This window comes from Xenopus tropicalis, chromosome 1 (genome assembly GCF_000004195.4).
Source record: "Xenopus tropicalis strain Nigerian chromosome 1, UCB_Xtro_10.0, whole genome shotgun sequence".
Classification (NCBI taxonomy): Eukaryota; Metazoa; Chordata; class Amphibia; order Anura; family Pipidae; genus Xenopus; species Xenopus tropicalis.
In genome coordinates, this window is record NC_030677.2 from 115947689 (window position 1) to 115965805 (window position 18117).

General features: G+C 36.3%; 1 protein-coding gene across 1 annotated transcript in view; it reads left to right on the forward strand.

Moving 5' to 3' along the window:
* The window catches only part of svep1 (sushi, von Willebrand factor type A, EGF and pentraxin domain containing 1), a 170136-nt gene that overhangs the window by 140466 nt on the left and 11553 nt on the right, over positions 1 to 18117 (forward strand). The window contains exons 41-45 of the mRNA XM_012953387.3: positions 5329 to 5392; positions 8253 to 8426; positions 13178 to 13351; positions 15333 to 15506; positions 17446 to 17622. Of these exons, the coding sequence (XP_012808841.2) occupies positions 5329 to 5392; positions 8253 to 8426; positions 13178 to 13351; positions 15333 to 15506; positions 17446 to 17622 (763 nt within the window). The remainder of the gene's footprint in view (positions 1 to 5328; positions 5393 to 8252; positions 8427 to 13177; positions 13352 to 15332; positions 15507 to 17445; positions 17623 to 18117) is intronic.

Here is an 18117-nt window from a genome sequence, read left to right on the forward strand (position 1 = left end):
ATGGACAAAAGGTTAAATACAGCATTTAACCAATAAAATGAAGATAAAACTATTTGCGTATATTGTATATTTGTGGATGTACGTACAGTTCATACATTGCTTTAGAAATCCAGACGTAATTGGAATACTTCTAATTAATAGAATTGTGCTATGAAACATTGAGAACTATGCTATGAAACCTTCTAAGGTTTAAAGAGGTTATTCACCTATAAATTAACGTTTAGTATGATGTAAACAATGCTATTTTTAGACAATCTGCAATTGGTCTTAATTTTTTTATTTGCAGTTTTTAAATGATTTAGCTTTTTGAGCAGCACCTCTTCAGTTTGGAATATTAGCAGGTATCTGGTTGCTAGGGTCCAGTTTAATTTAGCAACCAGGCATTGGTTTGAAAGAGATGCAGGAATATCAATAGAACAGCACCCAAATAGAAAGATAAGTAATACAAAGTAACAGTAACAATATTTGGCTACCGGGGTCAGTGACCCCCATTTGAAAGATGGAAAAAGTCACAAGAAGAAGGAAAAAAAAACTATTAAAAAAAACAAATAACGAAGACCAACTAAAAAGTATCTAAGAATAGGTCATTTTATAACATCCTAAAAGTTATTCTAAATATGAACTACCCATTTAGCAGTTGAAGATCAAAGGCAGCCATCAAAAAACTTAGGTGGGCTCTTTAACCAGTCATAAAACACCTTAAGGAGCATGAACCGAGTGCATAATTTTTTTTTTCTTGATATTGTCATTTTTTTCCATCAAAGCATAACATGTAATATTATTTTTAACACAATAAAATGAACCAAGGGTTTATGCATATGGCACATTTTAATGTTACAAAATCTTAGCTAAAGGACTGCTGGAAACACTGAGCTGTTAGCTATCACAAACTCCAATCAGAAACTAAGTGTATTTAATATATGTTCAAAGAAGTGGTATAACTGGGATTTAGAGGCGGTGAAAAACTCTCCAGTGAAAAATAACCTCTCCAATTCCACTTTTATCCTTTCAATCTCAGTGCTATAGCAAAGTGCCTTTCCACATACGCTGATAAATGACCTGAATAGAATGTGCTAGAAAAATGATTTGTGGAAGAGCCAAAAAATGTCACTCTGTGTGGCTATTTAACGTAATAAAAAGTCTTCACAAAAATACTTTTTGTTTATGTTCTTATGGCTTTTGGATCTGGCCACATCTGTCAAATTTATTGTTTGATTTTTTTCACAATTGGATTTTTTTTATCTTCTATTTCTAGTAGATTAGACCACTGTAGACAAAATTATTTTGTTACGTGTAGGTCTTTCTAACGGTAGCTTTACGTAAACTTCACAAGTTTTACAATGTACTACACTCGAAAGTGTATTTATTTTACTTTCTCTTATACAATTTACGTTACTGTTAATATTATTGGCCTGACATTGTTACTCTTACATCATGATTATTATAAAAAAAATAACTGTAATAACAAATCAAAAGCAAGTCCCTTTAGGCTTATGGCACACGGGGGTATTGTGTGCTTCAGTAGGTCAGTAAAAAATAGACAGCAGACAAAATATCCCCTCAGCCTGCCACTGCTTCTGATGTAAGTTAATAGAGTAGTGACAGGGGGACCTCTACTTCAAAAGTGTAAGTGTCTTGCATATTTAGTGGAAACAAATTGTTTCCATTTACATTTTAATATACTGAATTCAATTCTGGTATAAATGATTCTTGTGGGAAAAAAAATTATAAAGTCGGGTATGTTAGCACTATCTGAAAGCACATATTTTTTTTTGCTAATATACAGTTCTTCTTTTATTTTCTGCTTAGGAGACACATTTATAGAATATACACCGTTTATGGTCAGTTCCTCCATTTGAGATTAGCTGTCAAAGAGACAGCTTAAAGGTTACTTTGAAAAGTGCAGACTTAAGGAAAAAAACATATTAGAAATGTTGTCCACTGAGTGTAGTTGAACAGAAAATGCATGCTAAAGCTAGTGGAGAAATAATTTGTAAAGTATGGGTTCTGCAGCACCAATGCCAGGCCACATGGTCATTAAATTATGGGACATCTGAGACTAAGCCACTGGCTGAAATTTACAATTCATATAAATGATACTGTATAACATTGTGGTGTCCCATGCTTTATTAAATTCTGGAAATTCAGAGTAGTATGTTATTGTTTCAGCTCTACTAAACAGATTAGTGCTTCAATATAACACACACAAACTAACTAGAGCAACAGAACAGAGCTAGGAAGCACCTCAGATAGCAAGGTAGAGTATAACAGCACAGGGAATAGTTGGGAAAAACATGTCTTATGGGCCTAGCCCCCGCCCACTTGACACAAAAAATGCAAACATAAAATGTACAAATGTTTATTAAGTATACTTGCACAATGAGCTCTGCGCAATCCAAGTCTTGTGTTATAGGTATCCATAAACTTGATTAACTTTTCCTCTGCCTATTATTATGTGCCAATGTAAATCAAAGAATTTATTGGTATCTTGGTGTTTGATCACCCACCTAGCATATTAGTTGGGGTAATACGTACCAAAATACCCATCACAAATGTTCTTTAAAGCATTCCAGAACTAGACAATTTTGTTAACATTTAAAGCATACTAATTACCGTCATGAAAAATGTGTAAATGCTTCTATAAAAGTCTTAATCACTATATGCATTCATGCAAACATATATAAGGAACAGGAATACCAAAAAATGAAAGTGTTTTAAAGTACGTAAAATATTATGTACTGTTGCCCTGCACTGGTACAACTGGTGTGTACTATAGTTTATATAAACAAGCTGCTCTGTAGCCATGGGGGCAGCCATCCATGCTGTAAAAAAGAGGAAATGCGCAGCTTACAAAGCAGATAATAGATGAAATGTATAGTTTATAATGGGATTCTTCAGAGCTTATCTGTTATCTACTATGTATCCTGTTCTACAATGGCTACCCAGCAGCTTTTGTTTATATAAACTATAATACTGTTTCTGCAGGGGCGTTTGGGCCCCTCTTGCCGCCTGAGGCGGCTCCTGGATGCCGCCCCCCTCCCGCTCCCCAGCGCTTACCTCTCCAGCGCAGGAGCGGATCCGGGGGTGGTCTGATCGCTAGCGCAGAGAGCGCAATTGCGCTCTCTGCACTAGAAGAGTCGAATTTCCGGTTTAAAAAACGGAAATTCGGCTCTTAAAGTTACCAGGAGCGGCTTTTTGCCGCCCCTTGTAACTGGGGCGCTTCTGCCGCCTGAGGCGAGTTTCTCAACTCGCCTCATGGCAGAAGCGCCCCTGTGTTTCTGATGCAAATACACCAGTTTTACCAGTGCAGGGCAACAGCACATTATATTTCCATTACTAGAACACACTTTCATTTTTTGATGTTACTGTTCCTTTAAATTATATTAATATCATACACTTGCATATATGCATACAAAGATATCATACATATTGCTACACATACAATGGTAAATAATCATTAAAAAATATTCTTCAAAGACTTAAAAGTCAGCATGTGAGAGTTAGAACTGGCTTTGAAAGACGATTGATTGTTGATGTCAGGTGTGCTACTTATAGAAGCATCAAAATTGTTTATGTGTCAAGGGCAACAGTGCCGAAAGTCATGACAACACACAGAAAACAAAGGGAAACTGTCCAGGAAAAAAGGTTTAAGTTCACTGACAGCTTTAAAAAAAAAAACTGTCACTGCCAAAATGTAATGTTATTTTTTAACTAGATATTTATAGTGGGCTGACATTAATAAGCTGTTTGTAAGGAAGGCAACTGTAAATATATATATATATATATATATATATATATATATATATATATATATATATAGATGTAGAAACACAGAGTTAGCCAGCACTCACGTCAAATTGTGTAGCAGTGCCTGGGTGCAATACCACAAACGTATATATATTCAGATATCATGTCAGGAGCCTTATGACAGTCTAATGGACAGTAGCAGGAAAAATTCTGAAAGGAATTTATATTTCCCTCAGTGAATTGTCATGTTTTTAATAGGCACCAGAAATGTTGGTTTATGTGTTGCTGAAAAGTGGTTTGCTTTCCAAATTCACATTTAGGGAGGCTGGTTACAGTCTCAGTCTGTTTGGAGAAAAGCATGTATGCATTTTGTGAAAATGTTACTAAATAATGTGCACAATTGCATAACTTACCCAGCTAGCACCAAATGAAGCTTTCTCCTGTGTTTCAATTGCTCTGGTAGCTTCCTATAGTGACGAGTGTTAGTCTTGCACCTAGGAAGACCTTTACCTTTGACTCCCATTTATATCAAGTGCCTCATGTTTCATATATTGTAAATAGCACATGGGGCTGCTGCAACATGGCATTCTTGGTAAAATAAAAGCAACTGGGTACCCAATATCAGAATAACAAATGTACCACACAAAGGGCCTCATTAACTTAAAACATGGAACAATGTTCAAAGTGGAAAAATGTTGGAATTTTATTTTGCACTTTTCCCCACTGGTTGTGCCCTGAGGCACAGCTCTTTGCACTTGTATAACAGATGCAGTTTGCTCTGAAGTGTAACACTTGGCATCAAGCATTATTTAACCAGCCAGGTAAATGATGCTTGATGCCAATGTTATTAATAGAAAAAAAAGATAAAAATATAGGAAGGCTGGTATTTTTTCCAGATAAGGTTGAAACTCTAAGCACTGCCTAAGCATGGTACCACTGCTTTCAGAAGGGGGAAAGTAGTGGTGGGCCTCTGGAATGCCTCTGGAATGCCCCCTGAGATTATTTATCATTTAGGGAGAAGTACAAGCAGCCACAAGCTGCTGTATTCTGCATTTAACATCAGATTTAAGGCTAATGCCAGATGTGGTGTAAATTTTCGGCAAGCCAAAAATCGGTTGCCGAAAATAGCAATATACGCCTCCTACCTGTGCCTGCACCCGGATAAATAAAATACGCTTGGGTACAGGGACATGTAGCCGATATACACCGAAGATATGAAGTCTCGCGTTTTTTTGGGCGTCTGGCATTAGCCTAACAGCGCAATTAGATAGCCCACAAGGGGTAAAATTTTGGACTTTTTGCACTCTCCTTGGGATTCTAAAATCTCTCTTTTAGTGGAGACTATAATAATGAAAGGATTGGAGCATCGCCTAAGGTCACTCTGCCACTGTTGTTCATTGCTTGGTGAAAAGTTAGTTTAAAGATAATGGCCCTTTTCCTTCTAATTCCTCTATTGACAAATTTAGCTACACATAAGCAGCAAACTGTTAAATATACAGTAAAAGTGTCAAAAATGTGCCTAAATCTCAATGAAAACATTTCCCCCTTGCATTGTAATAACTTAATTTTCTGTTTATATAGGGTCCAACTGAAAGAGTTTGCCAGATCAATGGACTGTGGAGTGATGTGGAGCCTCAGTGCAAAAGTAAGAATATTTATACTGGCTTCTGTAATTAGGGGTGGTTGGTAGGCAGGGCATGGATATTTTTTTTTATCCCCAGTACCAACGTGGGGAGTTGGGGACAAAAGTCTAGATACAGATCAATGAACATAAGGGCTATTAAAGATATTTTTTTTTCCTATTAATACATGTAACACCTTTGTTCAGATGAAAAAAAATGTGTCATCTATAAGTACAGATGGGCTTGCTTTCCAATAAATGAAGAGACAATAGTATTTTTGTAGTGTTCCCTATGGTGCAGGCAAGTGTAACATGTTTGCAAACAAAGCTAGGCCTCTAATTTGTATAATTTTGCCATAGAATGCTTGAGGTCAGGTTGGATCCTTAAGTAAAATGGCACACAGGTATTTTTGGGAGTCAGAGAACTGGAATCTAGCCCCACTGAACTGCATGTAAGATACATTTAAATACATCAGGAACAGATACCTGAAAACCATCTGATTTACAATCATATACTGACTGACAATTGTCAGCACAAATATGCAATGCTCAAAGCATGATACTGTCCCCCATGCCATTGACCTTAAGAAATTAAGGAGGCAATCTTAACCAAGGTTTTATGGTCTATCTAAAGGGAGTGATAAGGATTTTGAAAAAGTTAGTTTCATTGTTAAATGTAGTCTTTGCAGTGACGCACTTTTCTATAGATCCTAGCAGAAGCCATTTTATGGCTAGGCAGGGCCACTCCTGCCATAAGGCAAAGTGAGAACCTTGTCTATGGCAGCAGTGAGTGGCCAGTTACCAGGGGCGACAAAAATCCGCCTCTGCTAAATTTTCTTAAGTGGCCACCCCCTTGACCTGCTTCAAATGCTACTGTGGATATGGGTAAAACTATACATATTCATTGAACTAACTTTAAATAGTATGCAAAAAATAACAAATTGGAAAAAATACAAAAACAAAAAAATAAAAGAGACAATGAACCTTGGGGACACAATTTAAATATAATTTTTTATCATTTTAACTATTCTTTCTTTTATTTTTATTAGATGATCTAGTTTACCCCCTCTTCTTTTCTGGGTTTTTTTTTACTTTTCTCCCTATTTTTTCATTACCATCTTCCTTTCTACATATGCAGTAAGAAGGATCTGCAGAATTGTTTGTTTAAGCTAAGGCACCTGCATACTACTAAATGCATTTATATAGTTTGAAATAACTGCGACAACTGCAAATTTGTTTTCACAGTAAAAGAGATGTAAATCTCCCCTGTCATTTTAACCGGCAAATTTTTTTTTGGTCGTAGCAAATTGGATGTGGCTGTGACAAGACGGTTGAACGACACCCAGTGTTATGTGACTTTTTCGTCGTTTTGCAAATTTTTCTGTAGTTTTGTGAATTTTCAGCCAAAGCAAAACGGGACAGATTTGCTCATCCCTAGTTTTAATTCTTTATTAATTGCTGTCCAGATAATATCCCTTTACGTTCCATATACAGGTATGGAATCTGTAAACATTAATTAAACCCCCATTGGGTTATTTTGCCTCCAATAAGGATTAATTATATCTCAATTGGGATCAAGTACAAGGAGAAAATCATTTTAAAAAATTTTAATAACTTGATCACAATATCTACCATGCTGAGTGCTAGTTCCACTTATTTATGCTTCCAGGTAATCATCTTGCAATCAGCAAAACACAATGTGTTAAGAAAAACCCTCTCAGCTTGCCTTAACAAAGAAAGAAGCAACTGGATGTTCAGGGTCTCATGATCGCTGAAAAAAATAAATGACAAAAAAGTCTAATCAATCATCCAGGGGTCTGAGTCACTAGATTAAATGAAAAGGAGAATTTCTTTTGAGAAATGTGTGCCTAGTGCTAAAGGGCAATCTGAGGAATACAACAACACAATCACTATCTCCAGGTGCACAGTATTGGCACGCCATTGTACAGTGAGTCAGCAATTACATTCCACAATATGTATTGAAAACAAACAGGTCATATGAGCAGTTTCTATTGGAAACTGACCGCAGTCTGTCTTATTTTCCATACATACTTAACACAGGTTGCAGTTCTTTTATAAATACTAAACAAACTATAAAATAAAAAGCCTAGAATTGTCTGCCAGAAAACTCACTTAAAAGTAAAAAGAAAGATTGACTTGGTATCTGGTGCTCACAGAAACAGGATAGTGAGTTGGTTTGGAATCAAGTCTTCCTCTGGAGGTAGCAGGTCCAGATTGCCCTGCAATCTCTGAAAGCCACTGCTGGTTTTTCGGCATTCTCAAAAAAGGGCAAGTCACCATTTAACTGCCAATCAAAAATAACTGCAGCCCTGTTGACCTTTTAGAAAGCTATTTTTTGCTGTTGCACTGTCACAGTCAATTACATGAAGAAATGAAAAGCATTTGTCATAAAAGCATTTACACATGTTTACTTAACCTGCCCCTCGGAACATATGACAAATTTATTTAAATATTCCCGTAGTTCTACTGGTAAGCCTTTTAGGGGCAATCCATTAAAAGCCATTGTATTAGTTCTATTGAGCATACCAGACCAAGTGGGAATTTGCCAAGAGAACAGATAAAAGATGGCTGATGACAGCAAGGCTGATAGCTAATATACAATAAAATAAAAACAGCTTCAACCAGAAATAATAGGTTAAATTAACAATTTTTATTTTTTTTGTTGCTCGTCATTCAAATATAGAAAACTATGCATTTAGAAAAAATAAATAACCAACAGATAGCTTATATAATATTAATTTCAAATTCCTAGTTGTGACAGTATAAATAAGGTAGTAGAAGCTTTATGTTTGAGCTGAAGATCATCAGCTTTTCTAAGAGAAGATTGTATAATAAACATTTGTCTTACTTATTCCTTAATTAGAAATTTCCTGCCACCCACCGGAACCTCTAGAAAATGGAGTCATTCATGGGGCAGGATATCTATTTGAAGATGAGCTTCACTACAGCTGTAATCATGGTTTTGAACTAAATGGCCCAAGCCGCAGAATTTGCCATATAGATAAACAGTGGATTCCACCTCCTCCAACGTGTGTGAGTAAGTATGCAATGAATATGATTACAAATGCCTCTCTCTGGGGCCTCTTAAACTTGGAACAAATCAAATGTGTGGCATTCCTGAAGCCCAGAGTTTTGGACCCTTAAACGGAAGGACTTCTTTGAAAGAGGGCATGTTTTTGCCTGTTGTGACCTATTGTATATACACATGCCCTAAATCCAATTATTTTTGCTTATTCGATGGATTGGAAAGCAAGAGTTGTAGCAAAACTCTTTGCTTTTGATGGTGTGAATGACTAACTTGCTATTCCCCATTTCTTGAATAATAAGCATCACAATTCATTATGAATATATATATATATAGTATAAAAAAGACCAGCAACTCTGGGATTTCTTGTGAAAATCAAAACATATATTCAAAGTAGCATAAACAGGCTGTTTATGCTACTTTGAATATATGTTTTGATTTTTCACAAGAAATCCCGGAGTTGCTGGTCTTTTTTATACTATTGGAACCCTTTACCGAGCCCTCGAGGTATGTTATGTAGCGGTGTGCCATCCTTTGTGTATATATATATATATATATATATATATATATATATATATATATATATATTTGCATTTAAAAACTACTTCCCATTAACTAAAATAAAGGTGGCATGAAAATAACATTACAGCAAAATTCTGCATTCTATTAGTTCATAAAGCTTCAATTAGCTGATCTTTGATGTGGTAGAATTTATCACACAGGTCTGTCAAACAAGCTCTTTACAAACCTGGCCGCACAATAGTTCCCTTGTGGGCAGATTAATGTTCTACAAACACAGCTGATTCTAACTAATAATTTAAATAAATTCAACAAAAAGAATAACTAAGAAAAAACCTGACAAAGCTGTAGATACTGCAGGCTTACAATGGTTCTTTATGAGACAGTCCTCCATTTTTGTAACGTTTATCTCTAGGAGTGACACTCTACTAACACCTGCTGCTAGCTAATCTGAGCATGCTCAATTAAAGGTGGGTTGCACCCTGTGTAATAAGAAAAAATGTACAATTGCTCAGAGTTGTCCTCTGAGTTTTTGTTTTGTTTTTTTTTAATTTAAAATTAATTTTTTATTTTTATTTCTTTCTGAGATATTTTTCAGACCGTTTTTTTACTTGTAATAGCCGGCATTCAGCTCCAGAGCTCTCTCTTGAAGGTCAGAGTTGCAGCAACCCTAACTGTCTGTGCACTTTCTATGTACTTCCTATATTCAGTTAACCTTTTTGCTACCAAAAGTGCTCAGTGAAGCACTTCTTTAAAGGTCATAAAATGATCACTGTAAGCTGATCTGCCTAAGTATATAATACAGCTCTATGGTAAGATGAATAACCAGAGAATTTTAGCCTTCAAAGTTCAATATTTAAAAAGTTTAGGCTATACTTTAGTATCCAGATATACATATAGTTGTTAAAAATATATTAATATGTTTCAAACTAAATATATTAAATAAAAAAGATTAACTCAGTTTCTATCTTAAAAATGTGTCATAACATTCCTATAATTCTGACATTATTCATTGATGTTTGCCCAAGCAACAGTTTGTGTGATACTGCTATAGGCTAAAACATGTGACATGAAGCATATCAAAAGTAGTGTAAAGGTGATATCTTTATTGGCTAACTAAGATGAAGATCACAGCAAACTTTCAGAGATATTCATTTCCTTTTTCAAAGTTGACAAACAAAACATGTAAGCATAATTTGAACTGGAAGCCGAGATAGACATAGGGAAGTGGGTTATGTAGACGGATCCAGACATGGTATAAATGAATCTGGATCAAAGTGACCAGGCAAGAATTAGATGTAAGGTATGAACCCCCTCTGCATAACCCAGCCCCCCATGTCTGTCTCTCCTTGCAGTTCAAATTATGTGTTTTTCCTTTTCAGAGCCAACTTTGCAATCACCTTTGAAAAAGAACAGCAATGTTCCGAAAGCTTCCTGTGATTATCATCTTGGTTAGCCAATAAAAGTATTGCTTTATGGGAAGGAGCCAACTTTTGAACAATTATTTTATCAATATAGGTATATCTGCCAAGAACCTTTCAAAACATGGATACTTTAAACATGTGATCATTATAGATATACTGACAGGTTTACTGTTTGGGATTTAAACTATGGCACAGTTTTGTGTAGCACAATCCCTTCTAAGGCAGTGTACAAAGTTCTGTTCTATTACAATGTACTGATCCTGTGTTATTTTAACTCCTGATAAATCAATGCCTGTTTACAGCTCACCATTAAAAGGCTGATATTTGTGAATCAAGTAAAGAAATTTAAACGCTACCTAATAAGACTTAGGAGCAGATTTATCAAAATGTGAGTTTAGAGCTTAATTTATAAAAACCCACCCACGTTCTATTTATTCCTATGGGATTTTTAGAAGTGCATATTTATCTATAGGTGAAAGTCAGAACTCACCATTTGATCAATACGATTCTAAAAATCTCATAGGAGTAAAAAGAACATGCTTGAGTTTTATATATGAAGGTCTAAACTCTAAATCTGCCGTAAAAGCTAAAATGAATTTCTACTATATGTTGTAATGATGTTGAATTCTTAAGAAATAATAAAGTTCTCATAATAACTATTAAAAATCAGGAGCATTATCCTAAAGGTGAGATTAAATATATACATATTTTCTACTACTATACTGTAGTTCCATGTTAAGCAAAACTAGGGTTAGAACAATGGGACTTTTGGTGATGCGGAGAGCTGCACAGCCACAGCTTGAAAACAAAGTTAAAGACTTCCAACCTTTGGCTGTAGGCAAAATGCTGGGATTTGTAATTTAGCAACAGCTGGAGGGGCCTAAAGCTGAGACTGCCTAATGTGAATACTCAGCATATTTTACAAAGCTCACACAATGTAATAACATTTAACCCGTACTTTAGCAAAGGACTTTCTTTCAAAGAACTCCCTCTGATACAGGGCAAATGAAGGAATGTTGTTGAGTTTTATATTATTTCCCTGCTTGCTACCTTTTCCTCATTGGCCTGAAGTACAGCTCACTTGCGTTTTAGGTGCTTTAATATCCATGCTCTGGTTCTGGATTTAGATTGTATTATGACTTTCTTTCCTATCGAAAAATGGCATAATAATGGCAATGACACCTCGATACCTTTATTTTTTTAGAACTATACATTTCCTTTTTCAAAGGTGACAAACAAAACATATAAGCATAATTTGAATTGCAAGAAGAGATAGGAAAGGACAACTCTCTTTCCAATCAAAACATGGCATAATAATAGCAATAAAATACAAAGATCTGCTGCGCGAAACACCATGCTGGCCATAATGTATATTATCAGTTACCTCCCCAATACATACATCTCAAACTCTGGTAATAACAATTAACATTCAAAAATTTATTGAATAAATGATTTTAACAGTGTCAGTCTACTGCCTAAAGATTAGCCTCCACCCTTGTTAGGAGTTTGTGAAATTTCCATGAATTCAATTTTAATTAACTGCTTTCATGACCAGGCCAGTTTCTTTACATGTATACATTATTAGAATTATACTTAAAGGAGACATATTGGATAAATGGGAAAAAAGGTAATTTTGTAGGCAATTATGAATAATATCCGGTGCTGGTTTCCCTTTGGGCTAAACATTAACCCTATCTGTAACAATGGCCCCTTTATTGGAGCTCCCTATAGATCCTCTCAGGTCCCTGTCTGGGTTTCACATGAGGGGTGGGCGTGTCCTAACGGTCCCTGCCAGAAGCACAGTAGGAGGGGGAGAGCCAATCACAGCCCTGCACTCACACAAGCACAGACAGGCTTCAGTTCCCTATCAGGTCAGCCTAGCTGCTGATTGGTTCCTATCCTACAGTGCAGGGTACGGAGGGCCGCCGGCTCCCCAGCTCATCCAGAGAATTCAGCCAGCAGGAAGTGGCACAGATGGGCGGGGCTAGTGGGGTTTGGTTGGGAATTTCTCAACAAATCAGTCAGAAATACAACTTTTTAAGCACAATCCTTCTATATCTAGAGGAGTATAATTCCCTGGTACATTCATCATTTTTATAGGATATGTCTCCTTTAAAATAAACAAACACCTATAAAATATGTTTTTTGTAAAAGGACAACAAGAGTAACATGCAGGAAAAAAGTAGGAAAATAATTATTTACAAGAGTAATTATCTGCTTTCCAGTTGACTTCATGTGGAGGCAGATTTACTAAAACTATAATTTTTCTATTTTTTTTTTTCAATTCGAATAAACTCATTTCCAAGAATGTCTGACATTTATAAAAAATCTGAACTGAAAAAGCACATGCGGGAAAAAGTTGTGGATGAGATCGAAGACTAAGACTTTCTTGACTTGTCGCACAATAACAGTAACTTTTTCGAACTGTCATACAAAAGCCAGCTTCAAAAATCTGAAAACCTCTATCAATTAAAAGCAAGGAAAGATCTTTCAGGAAAGGGAAGGGACATCTACCACTGACTTCCACATGATCTTGACAAGTATTAGATGGAGTATTTTCATATTTGGAATTATTGCAGTTTTGTTGCAAAGTAAATCTCTGAAAAGTCGGAAATGTTTTCGGTAATTTTTAGAACTAAAAAATCAGATTTGAGAAAAAAATCTGACCGTTAGTAAATGTCCCCCTTAGTTTTTACAGCTAGTTGTTTGCTGGTGCAATGTTTAACAAATACAATCTAATCCTTGCACCATAATATAATAATTTCAGTAAATCAAAATATCTAATCAAATATACGTTTTGACCTTATTCTTGTATTTCAGGTGTAACTTGTGATTCTCTGCCGTATATAGAAAATGCGGTCTATACATCAACAGGAAACACATATACACATAACATCACTTTTACTTGCAACTTTGGCTATCATCTTGTTGGCCCACCGCATGTAAGGTGCCTCGTTAATGGAACATGGAGTAAGCCTTTGCCACAATGTAAAGGTATTTGCAAGATTCTTTGACTGTATTCTGATTTTCACTCTGAGCAACAAAAGAAAACCATGTTAGTTAAGAGACAATTATAAATCGTTATGGAAGAAGTTCTGCTTAAAGAACAGAAGAGTTAAGATGTGTACAGTTCTTTTTCTTGAGATTCAAAATCTGGCATCCAGCAATGTGATCTATATGTAGTATTGCTTAATACCTAAAAACTCACCCAACGTTCTATTCATTACTATGGAATTTATAGAAGCATATTTATCAATGGGTGAAATTTAGAGTTCACCATTTGATAAATATGTTTCTAAAACGCCCCTAGGAATGAATAGAACATGGGTGAGTTTTAGGCATTAAGCTCTAAAATCACATTTTGATGAATCTGCCCCTTAATGTGTGGATAGGAATTTTTGTGAGTGGCCCATGATCTGATTGAATGGTTCAGTTCTATTTGCCCACCCATGTGATGTCAATGGAAAGGCCAACCTCAAATTTAGCAGAATTGGGTTTAGTAAAAAAGAGAGTTACCCTTGCTATTCAAAGTTCTATTTACAACCCTGTTTGGCTGGTCTCTGTGCTGCTAGGTCATAACCCTCCTTTCTTCTAGAACAGTGCTGTCCAACTGGCGGCCCGCGGGGCCCCTCTGTGTGGACTTACCTTTGTGTAAGCTTTAAATGGTATCAGTACTGTGATTAACTGCCCCCCCTGCATGGTTCTCACCTCAGATTCAGGCTGTAAACCCTCTGTATTGTTTAAAAATGTAATCCCCTGTGCTGTTCACCCCCTGCAGTGTTCACACCTTAGGCTCGGGCTGTAATCACCCACATTGTTCACCTGTTCACACCTCAGACAGACTGTAGGAGCAGTAGAAACCCACAAATAATTCCTGCACACTACAAAAAGAACATATACTGAGCTGGTACTGCAATTAAATAGTTTTTTAATATATAGTTATTGTGTCACTGTATGCTGCGTGTGTGTGCCATACAGCATAGGGCAAGCAAAGTATGGCACACACAGGCAGGGTAGGGCAGGCAGAGTATGGCACACACAGGCAGGGTAGGGAAGGCAAAGTATGGCACACACAGGCAGGGTAGGGAAGGCAAAGTATGGTAGACACAGGCAGGGTAGGGCAGGCAGAGTATGGCACACACAGGGAGGGTACGGAAGGCAGAGTATGGCAGGTTTTTGCTGTACTACAACCATTAATATGGGTATGGTCATGTGATAACACGGGTGTGGTTTCAAGTGGGTGCTGTTTCAAAAAGGGGAGTGGTCAAAACTGGCTTCCATTATCGGCCCTCCACCACGTAGGTCGGAAAAATTCCGGCCCTCGGTACCACAGAAATTGGACAGCACTGTTCTAGAAAATAGATTCTAAATATAGTCAAAGCACTGTAGGAAAGTGTAAGAAGGTTGGAACGGTAAAGGAAAGCTTATATGGTCTTTATGTCACTGTTATTTTGCTGTTCCTTTATGTACATAAGCATGTAGGAGAGTTAAGCGGTTATTTACATGTCACAGTATTATGCACTGGTGCTCCTAAAATCTTTCACCCCGGTAGCAGGATGTAACAGTATAAACAGTATGAGAGGCAATGTGGTATAAGAGGCTGATTCCTTTTACGACTGTATTGAAATGTTATTTCTTATGTGCAGGAAATAATTCAAACCAATAGAAAATAAAACAAATTAATGATTAAATTAATAAAAGGCACTTATTACAGTACAGATGGCATAGATCTACACTAACGCAGGTATTCCCCTTACTGAGCATAATTATGCTTGAAAAAAGTGATAGGCATATTGGTCCTGCTTATGTAAACTGTACATTTTGCCTGGAAATGAATGGGTACAAATGTTAGAATTGTGATTATAAATAATAATTTATATGAGACTGTATTAAAAACAGTAAGCTGCTTTTGCTTTGTTACATGGTGACCAATTATCATTTCAATTAATTATCTTTGGTTGCCTTTTTTTTCAAGAGACAAGATGTGAAGTTCCCCAACAACCAGAAAATGGACATGCTGAGTATGAAAATGTGACGGTTGGAAGCACTGTGAGATATCAGTGTCAGAATGGCTATACCCTCGAGGGGGAAGATTTAGCAGAATGTACAACAAATGGAACATGGAGCCACCCTGTACCTATCTGCAAAGGTGTGTGTTTAATCTTGCATTTAAACTTTAAAGGTTATATTTTTAAAAAAGAGCTTAGTTTTTATTTGTTTTCACATTACTGCTTCCTTTTGTTTTGATGTTTAAAATCAGACCCTCAGCTATGCATGATCAGTGATGTGAGCCAGTTTTTGTTTGTTTGTTTGTTTTTGGTTAAGCCACTGAATTATTCCTTGGTGGAATTAAAATCCCTTGACCAGTATATGTAAATTAAGGAAAGAAATAAAGTAAACAAACACAAAATTAAATCTCTAACTCAGTAAAATTTTAAACGGCCAGGCACAAACCCTGTATCTGCAGTGATGGTCACACTATAAGCCTTCTTTAAATTAATATAACAAGCATAAAACTCCGTAGCAGGGTAGGTGACAGTATATATTCCCAACTTTGCTGCTGAGTTGATGGAGTGAGTATGTGCTTTCTGCTCATTTATATATGTGTTAACCCTTTCACTGTCAGGCAGTTTTCCACAAATGCTTGCATTTTTGTGAAATTCTATGTCTGTTAAAAGATATGTAGGGGTCATGTACAAAATGCAGGGCAGGGCCAGGGTGCAAAAAAACAGGATATTTATTTCTAATCCAAGCTACCTAACTGCAATCCTATGATAAATGTATGGTTTTTACAAAGTTTCTTTAAAAAGCATGCTTACATAAAGGATGTCTTTATATACCAAGATAACATATTATAAATGCAAATGCTAATGGCTGGAATGCCGGTAACAAAATGAATCGCGGGAGGAAAGGCATAGTGTTGCTTTATTTTCCCAAAGTCGTGCAAAGTTTCATCCAGCAGGCAACTTTGTGCGACTTCGTTCATGACTAACAGGAATGCTACCACCCCTATACAAAGCAGAACAGTTGGCAGTTCAGTCTGGAACATTCAGACTTTTCTCAACATCATGTAAAGTAGAAAAATCATCTGCAATTATATTGAAGAAGCAATCGTTGCTGTACATCAGTCTGGGAATGTCTCGGAATGCCATTAAGTAAATTGAAGATCTTCACTGTAGAGTAAGAGCAATAGAAAAGTTATTTATAAATGAAGAAAATTCAGGACAGTTGCTAATCTCCTCTGGAATCAGTGCTCAAAAGCATTCCCTACAGCGGTGATCCCCAACCAGTGGCTCGTGAGCAACATGTTGCTCACCCCCCCCTTTGATGTTGCTCCCAGTGGCCTCAAGCAGGTGCCCTTTTAAAAATTTCTGGCTGGGAGACAAGTTTTGGGAGCACAGAGACATGGTTTTGCTCCAAGCAGAGCTTCCTACAGGTCAGCTGTCCACATGGGGCCACTAAATAAGCCAATGCTAAATGTATTTGGAATCCCTGACATAATGTGAGATAAATCTTCTATGTTTGCTAAAAAAGAAACAGAAAGAGTCATATATAAGAAATAGCTTTCTCCATGCAACAATTTTGGTGTGACAGTAGCTTTTTCAAAACTTAAATAAGAGAGATTTTCCCTAAAACTACAATATACAGTAACAGATAGCTTTAGGAAAAAAGTAAAAACCTTTGACTGCAGTTTTCCTTTGATAAAAAAAATATAGAATGCTTATTTGTACTTAGTTACTAATCTATGTTTATTTTGGCGACAGTGATCCTGTTTTTGAAACAACAGCTGTGTTTTATTTTTCAAGTGCTCACTCCTCTGCAAGTTAAACCTATGGTACCAGTGCACAGAAAAAAATCACTTACAATATGTAATCTTGACTGTTGTGCTTTGGCAGGCTTACGCAGCAGAAGTGTTATGGTTTCGTAAACTGCTGAAAAGATTTTCCTAGAAAATAAATATTATTTTGTCTTTACCTCCTGGTATATTGTTTCATTTAAGAAATTGCTTTTTATATAAATACAATTCACCGAAAGCAATTCAGTTCGGATTACTGTATATTAATTTTGAACTACTGTTTCCTGAACAGCAAATCCATGTCCCGTGCCATTTGTAATCCCAGAAAATGCTATCCTGACAGAAACTGATTTTTATGTTGGTCAAAAAGTGTCTATCAAATGTCGAAAGGGCTATCAACTCCAAGGCCAGGCTGTCATAACATGCAATGCTGACGAAACATGGACAGATGCGAATGTGAAATGTGAAAGTAAGTATGTAAGGGAGCAGGCATGGCTGCTTCTGGCTGAATGAGGACATATTCAAGCATTTTATTAATCTTTTTGTTTGATGTATTAAAGCTATACATTTGATGACAAATTGCTCTCGAGCGTGTAATATTATATATATAAAGTACTATAAAAAATGTGCAGCTCTAGACAAAATAGAAACCACTAGAGAAATATAAAGCTGACAGGCTGTATGAAATAAAAGGCACAAAGTCTGCACTAGGTTCACACACCATGACATAAATCTGTTGCTATGGGTTGGCATGGGTGATTGGTGCAAATTTGCCACCTTTAATATATGTGACAGATTAGTATAAAATCATTCATTTATATTTAATGGACATTAAAGAATTGAAACCATAAATGATAGGCAATTAGAAGGATTGTTGTTGAGATACTCCGACATGAAGAAATTTGATGCAAAAGGGAAGAGCAATTTCTTTTGTCTCTAAAATATTAGGCCAGTTTCTTCTATA